This window comes from Geotrypetes seraphini, chromosome 4 (assembly GCF_902459505.1).
Source record: "Geotrypetes seraphini chromosome 4, aGeoSer1.1, whole genome shotgun sequence".
Classification (NCBI taxonomy): Eukaryota; Metazoa; Chordata; class Amphibia; order Gymnophiona; family Dermophiidae; genus Geotrypetes; species Geotrypetes seraphini.
Window position 1 is genome coordinate 296,818,662 of NC_047087.1, and position 17,231 is coordinate 296,835,892.

The 17,231-nt window shown below is 43.3% G+C and overlaps 1 protein-coding gene across 2 annotated transcripts in view; it reads right to left on the bottom strand.

Moving 5' to 3' along the window:
- Positions 1 to 17,231, bottom strand: part of SH3PXD2A (SH3 and PX domains 2A) — a 642,235-nt gene that overhangs the window by 227,020 nt on the left and 397,984 nt on the right. The window contains exon 7 of one of the 2 annotated variants that reach the window (XM_033942413.1): positions 2,825 to 2,869. The exons of the other annotated variant lie outside the window; for it this stretch is intronic. Within the exon in view, the coding sequence (XP_033798304.1) occupies positions 2,825 to 2,869 (45 nt within the window). The remainder of the gene's footprint in view (positions 1 to 2,824; positions 2,870 to 17,231) is intronic. 2 annotated transcript variants of the gene reach the window in all.

Below are 17,231 nucleotides of genomic sequence, written 5' to 3' on the forward strand. Positions count from 1 at the left end.
TGACCATATGGCTCCAGAAAAAAGGGGATGGATTGAGACATCCGGGTTTTACTTCCATTGAAAGCAACCAAGATGTCTCAATCTGTTCTCCTTACTTCCATTGCTTTCAATGGAAGTAAAACCCGGATGTCTCAATCCGTCCCCTTTTTTCTGGAGCCATATGGTCACACTAGTGATGGGGTAAGTAAGCAAAAGAAGAGGAACTCGGAGAACACTGGAGAGGAGAATAGGCAGAGAAAAAGCCAGAAATGCATAGGTGCCCCATATAAGAGGAACGACAACCTTCCCCTCCTTCCTATTATCACTCGTTTGCCATGGGCCACTGCTTCCCAATCTGTTGCAACAGCATGAAAAGCAAACAGAGAGCTTCCTCTCCCCGCTGCCTCCTCAATTCAGTGGCTATCAATAAGCACAAACTGTGCTTGGGTTCACAGAGCTCTGCACATTCCTTCCTGATGGCTTTGCAGTTCCTACCTGAACAGGAAGTTGCATCATAGGGGGCAGGACTGGCAGAGCTATCAGCGGTGTTCAGAGCTCTATGGCTTCATGTAACGTTTCTGTTTATTGACAGCCACCGATTTAGGGAGACAGCGAGTCAGATAGACAGGCGGCAGAGAGGGGAAGCTGCCAATGGCTCCTGGGGCTTACATTGGAGAATTCTGACATAGCTTCAACAACAAATTGTTAGCTAAATATAAGAGAATGAGAAAGCCCTTAGAGTTCTGCCTAAATGGAGATACCATAGCTAAGTACAAATCGATTATTTACAAGCTGGACTTTCTTGAATTACCACACTTACAAACCTTATAATAGATATAGATTTACAAGTAAATGTTTTTTTAAAAAATCACACTTTTTCCTGGATACTTAAGCATTCCGCTCCTTTCCAAAACAATTCTCAGCAATTCTGAATGCAGCTCTTGGACTGCCCCCAAATTTGTAACTGGCTGTCACTTATTCTGTTCCATGCAAGGATGTGTAATCTCTTTTTATGCTCGACTTCCAAGAGTTTGTATTCTTAGGTGCATTTAGTGCTCACATTACTACATCCCTTGTCACTTTTCCAAGGAAGAAATAAGAATAAAAGGCATGCAGAATACTTCCAAATTTAGTCCCTCTGTAGAGCTAGGGGATTGGAAAATTCTGATGTGCAGGATCAACTTGCACATTTTTTTTTTTTTTTTTGCCCCAAGTCTCTCCAGCATCTTCTTAAATGTGTCACAGAACAAAATTGATATGGCCGATGATTTTATTTTATGTGGATGATTTATTGTACCTTTGGAACTTTGACATTTTTCAAATAAAGTCCATTTAAGGAACATCGTCATTCCACAGAGTTTCTTTTGGTTTCTTCTGGATTTTCTTCACTGTGGATACTTTGGGGGTCAGTTCTCTTTGGTTTTCATTTGTTTTGAAACAACATTTCCCACATCCTTTCATTAGGTCATCGACAAATGAAAGCAAACTGGCATAAAATTTTGTGGGCTTTTGTGTGCAGTCAATAGCTCACAGTCTTTCAGACGGTGAAAGCATGCGCGAACCATCGCACATCACAAACAGTGCACACGAGCGCATACTATCAGGACAGAAAGCACACGCTTCATGAACAAATGTGCACGCTTGCTCCCGTTATGACAAAATCAACCCCCACCCCCCAAATGAATATTTCTAGAAATGTTATGACATGAATACTTTTTGGGGCAAAAGCAACTGTAATCTAGGCAATAGGGGGGGGGTAATCCTCTATAGATTGCATCCCCAATATTGTTCCCTGTAATTCTTAACATCTGGAGCAGCATATCCCATTCTGCAGAACTACAAGAAAACACAGGCAGGAAGGGGCAGATTCTGTATAGGACGTCGGTCTTAGCAGCCACCTAAGAAGTGGCTGAGAATCGCACACCACTGTCCTATACAGAATCACACCTGCCCTAACCCTGCCTAACCTCCCCATTTCTCTAACTGGCACCCATGTCAGGCGCCGGTTAGAGAATCGCACTTGTCCGACCAAAGGATCCCTTGCCATCAGCTGATCGAGGCAAGGGAATCCCCCTGCTGCAATCAGCTGAGCAGCTGCGGCAGGGGACCCCCCCCCCCAAGTGCCACCAAAATCGTCAGTTCCACCACTCCCTCCTGGCCCCACAATAAAGTGCAGATATTGAAGGTTCATTTAATAAAACACTGCTAGATTTTTTTTTTTTTGCATAAAATGTCTTTTTATCAATGTAGCATTGCTGAGCGAGAAAGCATAAAAGTTATAGCTATAATATCAAAATATTTGTTCCATTCAGCAAAAATAATAACAAATTTTAAGAAAAACGCAGCTTTATGTAATCAGTGGCTTTGAGCGACCCCAAGATGGGTTTAAAAAAATTTTTTTTTAAATTATTTTCTGATCAAGCACAATCAAATTAATGGGGGAAAAAACTTCAATTTGCACATTTTTTCCAACTTTAAGGGCTCCTTTTACGAAGCCGCGTTAGCGGTTTAACGCGCGTAATAGCGGGCGCTAATTTGCCGGCCGCACTAGCCGCTACCGCCTCCTCTTGAGCAGGTGGTAGTTTTTCAGCTAGCGCGGGGGTTAGCGCACGCTAAAAATGTGCGTGCGAGAAAGCCGCTAACGCGGCATCGTAAAAGGAGCCTAAGTTTTTTTGGACAAGCCTCATGTCAGAGGCTTAGAACGCGAGTGTAAAATGTTGAACAATCTCCCTTCTTCCTCTCCCGCCCTTTATAAATCTGAAGCTGCGGTTATTTTAAAGTGCGCGGTTATATTCCACAGCATGCAGACACGGCACTCTTACTGCAAGAACCACACGCTGAATACCTGGAGTGTTCTTCTTTGGAGTCTCAGACAAACTGGACATCCAAACTTCGAAATCCCCCAAAAAGGCAGCAGGGAAACAAATCACAAAGAAATCGAACATCATTAGATTTATGTCAAAAGTTTACTTTTCAAAACTAATGAAACGCAATTTTCTTTATAATAGATTTTTTTATTATTATTTTTTATCTCAATACTTTCTACTTTAAATATATCTCGTAGCCAAATATAAATTCTAAAATTACATCAATTAAACATATTAATCCCTAAACATAAGGTGCATCAATACATATCCCCACATTAACCCCCTGACAAAGCTATAAAGTGAAAAGTGCTCCGTGCCGCAATGGTTCATAGTCATTCGCGCGAGAGACCTCAGCGCGCCGACATTGTAGCACAGACAATTTGGCGCAAGACCCGAGCGCGCCGCCTAAAAAGTCAAGTTTCAAGTTTATTAAAAGTTTGATTAATCGCTTAATCTACATTCTAAGCGATGAATCTACTTTTAAAGAGCTCCGACGCGGGGTGTGAGGGGGAAACCCCCAGTTTACTTCACACTCTTCACGCTGCCGTGGGAGGGGGGTTCAGGGGGTTGCAACCCTCCATTATAGAGTAAACTTAACTTTTTCCTGATTTTTTAGGAAAAAGTTAAGTTTTCTCTATAATGCGGGGGGTTGAACCCCCCACACCCCCACCCAACAGCAGCGCGTAGAATATGAAGTAAAGCGGGGGGATTCCTCCCCACACCCTCCGTCGGAGCTCTTTAAAAGTAACTTTTTCAGCAGTGCCTCGGGTCTTGCGCCGAATTGTCTGCGCTGCAATGTCGGCGGACTGAAGTCTCGCGTGCTTTTGTCCCGTCACCACCACAATAACAACTTAGGGCTCTTTTTACTAAGGTGCACTATGCGTTTTTGCCGTGCTAAATATACAAACAAGCGAAACGCTAAAATGCCCAGTATAAGTCTATGGACGCGCTAGCATTTAGCGCACGCTAAAAACAGCTAACGCGCCTTTGTAAAAGAGGGGGTTAGTTCCAGAGTCCCTGGACCAAAAGGCCCTAGTAAAACCCTGTAAACCTTCAAAGCCTAAAACGGCTCAGTCAGTCAACTTTTCAGTTGCATTTCGCTTGATCAATCAATAACCATCATAGATCCAATTTCAGATGGCTTAGGACTCATTAAAGTGATTCCAGCAGTCTTGCTCACCACTCGACGGTGTTCCGCTCGTTTACTTTGGCAATTCCGGTATGGTAGAACGCAAGATCCTTTTCAATGTGACATTTAGCGAAGAACTCATCAAGGGACGCTAACTGATTTCGCACGCGCTAAACGCTAAAATGGCCATTATATTCTCATGGGTGTCTTAGCATTCAGCAGGCACTGATCATTTGCATGCGTGAAATCAGTTAGCGCCTTTTAATGAATGCCCCCCCTTAGAAACCGATGCATTTCACAGGTTACCAACCATTTCAGCTATGCTTAGCTACAGGATACCTATGAGCTCTTGGCTTCTCTGCACCATTAGCTAACGCAAAGAATTTAGAATTTACAAGTGCCTGGCTGTGAAACGGCAACACGCATTTTAAAAAAAGTGTTCCATCAGGAAGCAGTGGCAGTAGAGTGTTAAAGGATCTTCTGAGGGCTTTTATCCCTCTCCTCTTCCCTTCAGGCCAATTCCAGGGCTCAAAGGGACCCTTTTACTAAGCTGCAGCAACGGCCAAAGCAGCGTGCTCTAATCCATGCGCTAATAATTTTTCTATTCTGCTGAGGGGCCATTGTGAGGGGTGGAAAGTGGGCGTTCCTATGCTAATCATTTAGCTCACCTACCTTACCACGCGCTAACTGGTGAGCGCAGGATTATTGCATGAGCCCTTACCACCTATTACAATGGGTAGTGTTAAGTGCTCACCCCGTAAATTTTTTTAATGGCTGCGTCGGTCAGCGATTATCCTTGATTTACACACGCTAATGTTCATTTTTATTTGCGGTTTAATTTGAAACCTTATCAACTTTGAATAAGGCGTGTTAACCGAAACACAGACCATGTCAGATCCCTTGGTTTGTTAAAAGGTGGCAACATTGACCGCATTTAATAATAGATAGAATAAACATAGCCTGCATCTTGTACGCTTTGTCTGCAGTTTTTCCTTGTTTCCCGATGAAAACAAAAAACTGTGGATACAGATGTTCTGGAGATAATTTATTATACACTGACATATAAAAACATGAAAATACAATGATAAAAAAATACAGTGGTAAAAATGCAACCGGACCCTACACGGTCTGTGTTTCAGCGAACACGCCTTCCTCAGGGGTTCAATTGTTTGCAAACTCACATATAAAGAATTAGACTGAAAACAGTCAAGCTGAAGTAGCAAAGACAATATACTGTTTTCAGTCCCATTCTTTATATGTGAGTTTGCAAACAATTGGGCCCCTGAGGAAGGCATGTTCGCCAAAACACAGACCGTGTAGGGTCCGGTTGCATTTTTACCACTGTATTTTTTATCATTGTATTTTCATGTTTTTATATGTCAGTGTATAATAAATTATCTCCAGAACATCTGTATCCATAGTTTTTTGTTTTCATTGGTGGATTGTTTTCACTGTGGATCATTGGGTCTCCCCATTTTTCTTTGCTGTACTGCATTTCCTTGTTTCCCAACATTAGCGCATGAACATTAATTAAAAAAAGAAAAGAAAATTAACCATTTTACGGCAAGAGTAAAAGTGGCCCCGGCACAGGAGAAAACCCACGTACAAATGTGCTAAGGCCACTTTTTTGCCACAGCTTAGTAAAAGGATCCCCAAGGTAAAAGAATATGGAACCACAATCTGTATCCGTATGTGAATCCCATACCCCTCAAACCTAACTTTCCAACCCCCCCCCCCCCCACTACTGTACCTTACCACTGGTATACCACAAAGTGCTCAATCCTGACCCCCTAGCTGGGAAGAAGAAAGCAGGCCAATGTCCCACCAGCAACTAGAGAGAGGAGGCCTCTGATACTTTGCTGCCACTGCACATACCAGCAGCGGCGTAGCAAGGGTGAGCAGCAACCCGAGGCGGTGGCACCCCTCCCCCACCACGCGCACGCCCCCTTCCTTTCCCCCCGTACCTTTTTAACTTCTCCAGCATGAGAAGCATGCCCATGTCAGCTCACCCTCTGACATCACTTCCTAGGCGTGGGTCCCGGAAATGACGTCAGAGAGAGCGCTGATGCTGATACAGGCAGCATACAGTCAGCAACCTTGCGCTGAGGAAGTGAAAAAGGTACGGGGGAAGCCAAGGGGCACACGGAAAGGAGAGGAGTGGGGGGGGGACGGAGATGAGGAGGGGGTGCCATGCCCTTTGCAAAATGGTGCCCATGGCGGACTGCCCCTCCACATCACATCTGAATCCACGCCCAGTCGTCATATTTGACTGATAATGATACACTAAAAAGAAGATTGAGGTGTTACTTTTTTTTTTATTAGTAGTAGTATTTTGCAAAAAGAGTCCTCTGATATCTTTTCATACAAATTTCTTTTAAAAATGCATACTAATGAGCTAATCTGCATCAATTTGCATAGCAGCTGAAAGTGTTGAAGAAGCAAAAACTTTGTTCTCCAGTGTAATTCTTTAAGCTGCTTAACATCCACATGATTGAGACGTTCAAATATGTCACGGGCCATATTGTGGTAGAAGAAGATATATTTTTTCCTTAAAGGACCTACGGCAACAAGAGGGCACCCGATGAAAATCAGGGGTGGGAGATTTCATAGCGACACCAGGAAGTATTTCTTCACCGAAAGAGTGGTTGATCATTGGAATGAACTTCCACTGCAGGTAATTGAAGCCAGCCACATGCTAGATTTTAAGAAAAAATGGGATAAGCATGTGGAATCGCTTCAAGGAAGAACTTAGAGGGGTGGGTCACTAGAGTGGGCAGACTTGTTGGGCCGTGGCCCTTTTCTGCCGTCATATGCTATGTTTCTATGTAATTTAAAGTAAATCTTTCTTATCACAGATTGCACACATGGTTTAAACATCAGCTGTGAATCTAAAGTCACACCCAAATACCAAACTTCGCTAGAAAACTTCATGACAGCATCTAGCACATTCAATGAAATTTGAACATCTGGAACTGGATCTCTTCATAAGAACAGTTAATCTTAGAAATATTCAGCTTTAACTAACTTGCATTCATCCATCCTCTAATCTCAATCATTACATCACTTAACCTCAATTTCACCTGTGATAACGAACTCACCATTGGAAAGAATAATGAATTGTCATCATCATGCAATCTATACGAGAGCTCACATTTCTTTAATGGTCTACATAAAGGAAGAAGATATAAATTAAATAAAAATGTAGTTTTCACTGGTCTTTGAACGGAACAACATCATAAGAACATAAGAATAGCCTTACTGGGTCAGACCATTGGTTTATCAAGCCCAGTAGCCTGTTCTCACGATGGCCAATCCAGGTCACTAGTACCTGGGCAAAACCCAAGGAGTAGCAACATTCCATGCTACTGATCCAGGGCAATTTTGCTGTAATGTATTCAGGGATGGTAGCTATAGACAAAGTCAGAAAGAGTCTAAGATAACAAATTATGCAACTGACCTGAAGATATTACAAAATTCATGGAGAGTGATCAAAATGAGATTTATAAAATTTCTCAGAGATATGGAACTCTATAAGGAAGGCTTGAAAACCTCCCTTGGGTGGGAACGAAACGGGGCCACGTTGGGACCCCCAAATCCTGCTTAAGCTAAGAGCTATATACATCTTTTGTACATATTACCATCTACAGTGACTCTTAATTTCATTTGAACTTTCATGTGCAAGTGCTTTTTGAAACAAACTTAAGCAATATTCTGTGGAGTCAGTGATCAAAGTTTTTATGAAACTACAATGACTGGAAAGTGAACTCTTCACCCAAGGGAGGTTTTCAAGCCTTCCTTATAGAGTTCCATATCTCTGAGAAATTTTATAAATCTCATTTTGATCACTGATCCAGGGCAAGCAGAGGCTTCCCCCATGTCTTTCTCAATATCAGACTAAGGACTTTTCCTCCAGGAAATTATTCAAACCTTTCTTAAAACCTGGTACGCTATATTCTGGCAATTCGTTCCAGAACTTAACTATTCTCAGAGTGAAAAAATTTCTTCCTATTGGTTTTAAAAGTATTTCCCTGCAACTTCAATGAGTGTCCCCTAGTCTTTGTAATTTTTGACGGAGTGAAAAATCGATCCACTTGTACCCGTTCTACTCCACTTAGGATTTTGTAGACTTCAATCATATCTCCCCCTCAGCCATCTCTTTTCCAAGCTGAAGAGCCCTAACCTTCTTAGTCTTTCCTCATTCCTTTATCATCTTGGTTGCTCTTCTTTGAACCTTTTCTAGCGCCACTATATCTTTCTCGAGATAAGGAGGCCAGAAATGAACACAATATTCCAGATGAGGTCATATCATAGAGTGATACAGGGGCATTATAACATTCTTAGTCTTGTTAACCATTCCTTTTTTAATAATTCCTAGCATCCTCCAACATATACTTCCTGTTTTCGTTCAGTTAAAAATGATCGAAGCCAATGGAGCACAGTTTTGCAAAGGCCACATTCTTGAAGCCTTTCCAGAAGAATACTGTGGTCAAATGTATCGAATGCAGCGGTAATATCAAGAAATGCCATCAAGAAATTCTTCCCCTGGTCAAACCCGCGTTGCAATTCATCTAATGTAGCCACTACCAATGATTCAGTACTGTACGACTTTCTGAATGCGTACTGATGATTATCCAAGATATTGTTTTGCTGCAAATGATCTTCCAATTGCATATAAATAGTTTTTTCCATTATTTTAGACAAGGCTGGCAAAGATTCAACAGGTCTAAAATTTGTGATATTGCTAACCCCCAACTTCTGATCTTTAGGCAACTTTCAAATCTGCTGGTACAACTCCTTCATTCAACATTAGATTTATCACTTGCGTCATAACGGGGGAAATATTCTCTCATGCTGCTTATCAAACATAGAAACATGATGGCAGATAAAGGCCAAATGGCCCATCTAGTCTGCCCATCCACAGTAACCATTATCTCAAAACTGGAGAGTGTAATTCACCAGTAGAGATTATTGGACGACATGCATGTAATAGCGTCATTATTTGCCCCTCACTTAATTCCTCAAAACATTCGGATTATTGTGCGACAAAGTGCGGTTTGGCCTCACAGCGGATTATTTAGTGGAACATTTTGCATTTGCTACGCCTAAACATTCTCAACATACTCTGACATACTTCTCCTTTCATAAGAACATAAGAAGGTGCCTCCACTGGGTCAGACCAAGGTCCATCTCGCCCAGCGGTCCGCTCCCGCGGCGGCCCATCAGGTTTGCGACCTGTGGAGTGTTTTCTGCCTACTTCTATAACCTACCTCAAGTTCTATCTGTACCCCTCTATCCCCTTATCCTTCAGGAACCTATCCAAACCCTCCTTGAACCCCTGTACAGAGTTCTGGCTTATCACATTCTCCGGAAGCGCGTTCCATGTGTCCACCACCCTCTGGGTAAAAAAGAACCTCCTAGCATTTGTTCTAAACCTGTCCCCTTTCAATTTCTCCGAGTGACCCCTAGTGCTTGTGGCTCCCCACGGTTTCCTTCTGTTAAGAATTGTCGCTACAAAAGATACTTTGATAGGCTATTCTCTTTTCAGGTACCAATTAGAGCAGTGTATCTCAAACTGTGTGCCCCCTGAGATTCCAAGTGTGCCGAGACGCCTGCCAGCTGACTTCCCTACGCGGTACGGCACCAGCATTGCCCGATTCGCTGAAGGCCTGCATGTTTCCTCCTTCTCTCTAACGTCCTCCAGCTTCCCCCCTGGCCTCACCTTTAAAGCTAATTAAAGCGGCCTGCAGAGGATCGCCAGTAGGAAAAATGATTTTCTTTTCAATATAGTGATTGAAATGTGTCCGTTTTGAGAATTTATTTCTGCTATGTATATTGTGTGTATATGAAAAATGAATTGAAAAAATTGCATTACAATTAGTAAAGGGGATGGGATCTGGGCCAGAGCTTGGGTGGGCCTAGGGAGGTCTGTGGTTGGGGTACTCAGTTGATATTTGTTAGACTTAGGGGGTACTTAGCGTGAAGTAGTTGAGAAACACTGCTGTAGGCAATCAGCTGGCGCCAGTGCCTCTCCTTCTCTTCCCTGCTGGCACCCCCTACTGGCGTCTCAGGGCCCACCCATCTGGACGGCCTCTGCACATGTGCAGACGTCGACGTGATGACATCACCGCAACGTCCGCATACTTCTGGGTGCCTTTAGTGGGCCCCGGCTCGAGAAAGTTTGAGAGACACTGAATTAGAGACAAGGAATTTAGCCGGCTATGAGTCAATGCTGTGTCTTACAAACATTTTAGATTCGCTTCCAGAGGGCGTAATAGGGCAGAGTATGGTACTGGGGTTCAAGAAAGGATTGGACAATTTCCTGCTGGAAAAGGGGATAGAGGGGTAAAGATAGAGGATTACTGCACAGGTCCTGGACCTGTTGGGCTGCTGCGTGAGCGGACTGCTGGGCACGATGGACCTCAGGTCTGACCCAGTGGAGGCATTGCTTATGTTCTTATTTGATCATATTTTATAAAAGCAGAACCGGATAACTGGTTAATCTGTATTTCCTGAGACTGTCTCGGTTTCTTGTTGCTGCAAACCGCGTAGAACCGGAAGGTTATGCAGTAAATAAATAACAAAGTAATGTAATGTGTAATATTTCCAAACAATACATCATCCTTTCTTTCCACCCAGACAGATGAGCTCAATTACGAAAGCAAAGCACACGCTAACAGATATTAGAGTGGGCAAAGTACCAGGTGGCCCATAGGTGTAAAATAGGACATATAACCCCCTCTTCTTCGAAACTGCGCTAGCAGTTTGTAGCACAAAGAGCCGCGCTGCTACCAAAGCTCATAGGAACTCAATGAGCGTCGGGAGCCACGCGGCTCCCTGCGCTAGAATCTGCTAGTGCAGTTTCATAAAAGGAGACCACAGTCAGTGGCGTAGTAAGGGGGAAGGTGGAACATCCTTCACCGGTGCGAGCAGCAGCTCCAATCTGACGCTTGTGCCAGCCCGGTGCTCCCCTCGGACGTTACTTCCGGGTCCCACGACAAGGAAGTGATGTCAGAGGGAGAGCTGGCGCCGCCAGCGAGTTGGAGATCCTGCTCGAGCCGGGGAAGCTAAACAGGTACAGGGGAAGGGAAGAGTCATGCGCGTATGATGTGAGGGGGGGAGGGGCTTGGCGAAGAAGAGGGCGAGGGGGTTCACACTGTCCTGGGTGCCTCCCGCCCTCGCTACACCAGTGCATGCAGGATTTAGCATGCCCTTAAGGGGTACTTTATTTGGAGACAGACATTTTGAAGATCAGATATCGCTGAGAATACACTTACCCCTCCATATTCGCGGTTTCGCGGTCTCGGTTATTCGCGTTTTTTTCAACCGAAGGCCCTGCCCCCAAATTTACGCCACAGAAAATCGCTGGTCCCGACGTTGCACAGAGAAAATCGATTCTCTCAGCTGCACTTTCTTCAGTGGAACAGGTCAGGTTATTTGCGGTTTTGTGTCTTTTTTTTTTAACATAGGAAAAGTTATTCTCGGTTTTTCTCTATTCGCTGCCTTGTCGTTCCCTTATCACCGCGAATGCGGAGAGGGAAGTGTAATAGTAAATATTTTATCTACATAGGACAAATATTTGATTTCCAATGGGTACAATATCTAACCCATCCCACTTAAATAACAAACAAAATGAGAGAGAGGCAATTCCTTTGGACCCCTTGAATCATAAGAACATAAGAATTGCCGCTGCTGGGTCAGACCATTGCGCCCAGCAGTCCGCTCACGCGGCGGCCCTTGGTCAAAGACCAGCGCCCTAACTGAGACTAGCCCTACCTGCGTACGTTCTGGTTCAGCAGGAACTTGTCTAACTTTGTCTTGAATCCCTGGAGGGTGTTTTCCCCTATGACAGACTCCGGAAGAGCGTTCCAGTTTTCTAAGGTGTTGATAATTCCTTCTGTATGGCTTGAAAATTCAGTGTGGATTGGCCGTCTTGGAGAGCAGGAGAAAAGTATTTCAGAGGGCATAAGAGATGTCAACCTGGGATAGACCAAAGGGGTTCAGACTGCCCTGGAAGGGGGTGGTGGTGGTGGTGTGGGATAGAATCAAGCTGCTAGGAAGGCACTGCCTGCTAAAAATGAAATTAAATTATATAAAACAAGCAAAAGTGGGTGGAGGAGGAGAGAGAGAGAGAGAAACAGATGTTCAAAAGCATCATTTAATTGTGTGATTAATTCTGATAAGAATTTGTAATCTACCTGAAACCCTAATATCTGGGTTTACAAAAGGTTTGGACATGTTCTTGGAAGAAAAGTCTATAAACTGTTATTAAAATAGACCTGTTTTTTTAACACGGCCAGTTTGTGTCCCATATATCTTTGCGCGGAATCTTTCTACTTTTTGGGAACCCTGCAAAAATATATGGGACACAAACTGGTCATGTTAGAAAACGGAATACTGGGCCTGAAGGACCTTTGAATATTAAGAATTACCATACTGTGTCAGACCAGAGTCCACATGTGTTCCTATTTGTTGTGTTCATATTTTATGGGTATCTGGGTAAAATTTGATGGAGAATGTACATCGTTCCGACCTTTTGGAAAGGCGGTATAGCCAATTTTTTTTTTTTTTTAATGAACATTAAACAATAAAACAGAGCTCTGATTAATTTTGATTCACAATAGTGATTCGCTGGCTTCAGACGAGAGAAATAGGGGATGTGTGCAGACAGCTGGATCACCTCGGAAGAGAGTGTTCCAAAAATAAACCACCGCTGACCAGTCCTGTTGTGTAAGCAAGATGAAAAGAATTGTCCAGTAGTGTATGTCCACCCGCTTAGGGCCTGGCCACCCTGAGTAGGTCCGCTCTTACTATTGAAAGCTAAGTTGTAGTCAGGCCTGGCTAGTACTTGGATGGGAGACCACCTGGGACTACCAGATGCTGTAGGTTGAGGAGCCCCACGTTGGGCAGCAGTGACATAGTGGAACCACACACTGCACAGGAGAAGGCAACGGCAAACCACTCCTGTACTCTGCCTTGAAACATCACAGGGTGGATTCCTCACTGTGCGTGTTGCCATGAGTCAGTAGATGACTTGGTGGCATAATCCACCCGTCTATATTCTCACCCAAAGTACTTTAAAAGAGCACACATGACGTGATGCACATAACAAATGAATCAAACAGACAAGAAAGGGAAGAAGATTTGCCTTAATATATGTCAAACAAATAAAGATCCTTTCCCCTCCTACTTATACAAGAATATTCCAGCACAAGCCATCTCATCTCTCACCAAACTTATAAATTCCGCCCTGCTCTCAGGCCTATTTTCTACAGAAATGGGACACATTGCCTTATCCTCTCTATTGAAAAAAGCTAATCTAAACCCCTCCACTCCTTCCAGCTATCGCCCAATAGCTAACATTCCTCTCCTGACCAAGATGCTGGAGTCCCTCATAGCCACCCAACTCTCATCCTATCTTGAGAGATTCTCCATTCTCCTACCCTACCAACATGGCTTCAGACCCAACTTCAGCACCGAATCCCTTTTGGCCTCTTTAATTTCAAAGGTCCAACAACTTCACTCCTGCAACAAGTTTGCTGTCCTTCTTCAATTTGAACTTTCTGCAGCTTTCGACATTGTCCATCATGACATAGTAATCCTCCAACTTTCTGAAATTGGCATAAACTCCACAGTCTTAGATTGGTTCTCAAAATTCTTACGTTCCCGCTCCTACTTCGTTAACATGAATGGCACCTCATCCTCCCCTTGGAAACCGATCTGCGGAGTTCCTCAGGGTTCACCTCCATCCCCGATTCTTTTCAATGTTTATATGTCCTCCCTGAAAATCCTCCAACTATCCACCTCGGAGACACTTTACACCTACGCCGACAACATCCTTGTCCTCCTCGAGACCGACTCTAACCTCACCAACCTCTCTGATAACATCTCTTCTTGTATAACAAATCTCCAATCCTGGGCTCTCACCGTTCAAATGAAACTAAATGAGACCAAAACAAAACTACTTTGGCTCAGCCCAAAATTAGATCAGCTACCCACCCTCATCCCACTATCCTCTGCCACCAATCTGCAGCTTGAGCACTCAAGCAAAGTTCTGGGAATCATCATTGACTCTACACTGTCCTTCAATGACCACATCAATTCCCTAGTAAAAAAATGCTTTTTCAATCTTCACATACTAAGAAAAGTCAGATCCTGCTTCCACCAACAACATTTCGCTGTCCTCATTCAATCCATTATTCTATCCAGACTAGATTACTGCAACTCCATCTACTTAAGCCTAACAAAGAAAAGTCTTCTCAGACTTCAGCAGATTCAGAACACCACAGCTAAACTAATCTTCGCAAAAAGCAAATTCGACCATGTCTCCCCGCTTCTGTCTAAGCTTCACTGGCTCCCAGTCATCCTCAGGGTTCACTACAAATGCGCCTGTCTAGCCTTCAAATCTCTTCACGGCATCCTTCCTCCCCTCTTTCCACTATCTTGACTCTCCTCGAATCCTAACTCCACCAGATCCACTCAAAAATTCAAACTATCCTTCCCCTCTTTAAAAGGCATATCCCATACAGGAAAACTTGGAACATCCCTCCTCTTCAGGATCACCGAGCTGTGAAACAGCTTTACTGCCCATCTTCGGAGTTCGACCTCCCACCAACGCTTCAGAAAACATTTGAAAACTTGGCTTTTCTCCATTATACTAAGTCCCCTCTTTCCTTCCTTTTTACCAAGCCCTTCTTCTTTCCATTGGAGTTCCTTTCTTTATTAATTCCTGTAAACCATGTCGAGCTCCACTTCTGTGGCGATGACGCGGTATATAAACTTAAGGTTTAGTTTAGTTTAAAGAAAGGCAAGTGAGATATCATTAAACAACCAACAGGTACATTTATTCACATAAATGTACAACTGCCTCATCCAAACTACATCAACTAGGCACAGGAAAACCCACACTCCATTCACGCACCCTCCTATCAAAGAAGTCAAACGGAAAAAAACTATATGACGTCCTCCTAGCCACACAAGCAGCAAAACTCGACAACCAAATCTCCAATCTACTACTTATGACCCCAGACATTCAGAAAAGAAGTAAAGACGCTACTTTTCAAGAAATTCCTGCAAACGACTTAATACCACTAGCCCCTTCCCACTCTCCAATACCTTTCCGATTCCCCAAAGCAACCTCATCTCTCTTTATCTCCTATAGAAATTACCAGATATCTTTCTTCTTGTAATACGATTTTTTGTGATTCTTTTGTAATCCGCCTTGAACCGCATGGCAATGGCGGAATAGAAATCTCTAAGGTAATGTAATAAAGAAAGTCCTAGTACGTTTACTTGAGTCCTAGTGCGTTTATTTGTTGCAAACAGAGTACAAGTCCCGACTAGGATCGCAGTTTCGGCTATCTGGGATGCCTTCCTCAGGGGACTGAACAAGTAAACTGGCACTGGCTTGTAGACAAAAACATACACAATCAACCCAAGCTACAAAACGTTTTGGCGTCATTCACAGTGTGCGCACCAAAAACAGAAAAAACACTTAACAAATGCCAAACTCAGCAAAGGACACTACCAACCTTCCACCACTCCCTACGGACCCTGAAACTAATGCAAAAGGCTTAGTGAAGACTCAGAAATGAAAGGTGCCATGCTCTGCTCCTCCAGCTTCCACATTTTGGCATACAACGTCCTCAGACAAGATCGTCTTCATTTTGACAGAGCCTGACGCAGTTCTGGCAGAGATGGGGGGGGGGGGGGGGTAACAAAGTTACAAAATTAGCAAAACGTTTAGCTACTCTACCACATCTGCTCTCCGTTACCTCCCTTTTATTTTGTCAAAACTATGGACTCCTAATTGCTTCCATCTTGTTTTTCCTAAAATTTCTACCATGGACGGTTGTGATATCTGTTCCAAAAACGCAGGGCCAGCTTCAAAAATTGAAAACAAAGACGTTTGCCTTAGCCACGGTCAACAAAGCAACTCTTCATTAGAACGTCAGTCGGGATTCGCTTGGGACAGTCAGAAATGGAAAGGGAAGATGGCTTAGGTGGCACAGATTCTGAAAGGCTGACGTCCAACGGGATCGTTGCTCTGAACGAAAGAACCTCAAACGTCCTCTATCTTCCCCATTACAATGCTGCCGCCTGTCAGATCCCAATGCGGTGAACAGAGGCAGACATAAAATTAGGCTGTTTGCGCAAAGCAGAAACAGAACAATAATTTTTGTAATCCCATTAAGAATGAGAAAAAAAGAACTGGGGTCTATAGATGACAAACAAACTCAGAGCTTTCCTGCAGTGAATCGGAGAGGTTCTTTTAAGGCTGGCTTTTCATAGCAATAACAGTGCTCTGGAATTTGGGTTGTAGTGAAAACAGCTGGAACCCTCCAGCGAGTTTCTAAATAAGGAAAACTGGTGCTTTGCTTCCCCCCCCCCCACTCCTTTGCATTCAGAGTAGAAAAAGAGAACAGAGTAACACATTAAATGGCAGAAAAAAAAAAGACCCTCACGGTCCATCCAGTCTGCCCAAAAAGGTGACCAGAACCTCTCCCACCACTCCATGTAGGCCCAGGCCACCCATGTTTAAATGCTGGTGGTGAATGAAGTCACCGAGAGGGAAAGAAAAGCGAAAAATCCAACAGAACTGTAGTGATATATCGAATCAAAGAAAAAAAGAAAAAAACTGCAGGAATGGGGTACAAGACGCCTTGTCTTTAATAAACAAATATAAAAATAATCATGAATGTTTGGGGGTTTTTTTTGGTAAATCTTTTATTAGTTTTCAATTATTAACAGTGCAATACAGTGAATTTAAACATAAACGAATCAAAAAAAGCACTATAAATATGCAAACATTTTCACACACCCCTCCTCCCCTTAACTGGTAAAAATAGAACCACATATATAATTTCAATAAATTAGATACAATGAATAATAATGTTTTCTCATCTCCCTCCCTCCCACCCTGGATGTGTAAGGATGTCAGATAGAAAGAAAAGGTACATGAACGTAATCGTAAAACAGTTCGTATCTACAAAGGATTCGACACTTTCGTTTTGGTTCCTGCACTAGGTAAGAGCTTACACAGTCTGCTTAGCTGCTCATCACACTGTAATTTTCAGTTGCTATCCATAAGGTTTTCCTGTATATGACACACTTTTGGACCCCTGAAGGAGTGTTTCTTCGAAACACGGACCGTCTCGGGTCCAGGTTCATCAACCTTTGTGGATACAAACTGTTCTACGATTAGGTTCATGATTATTTTAATGTTTGTTTATTAAAGACGTGGGGAGGTATAATCAACA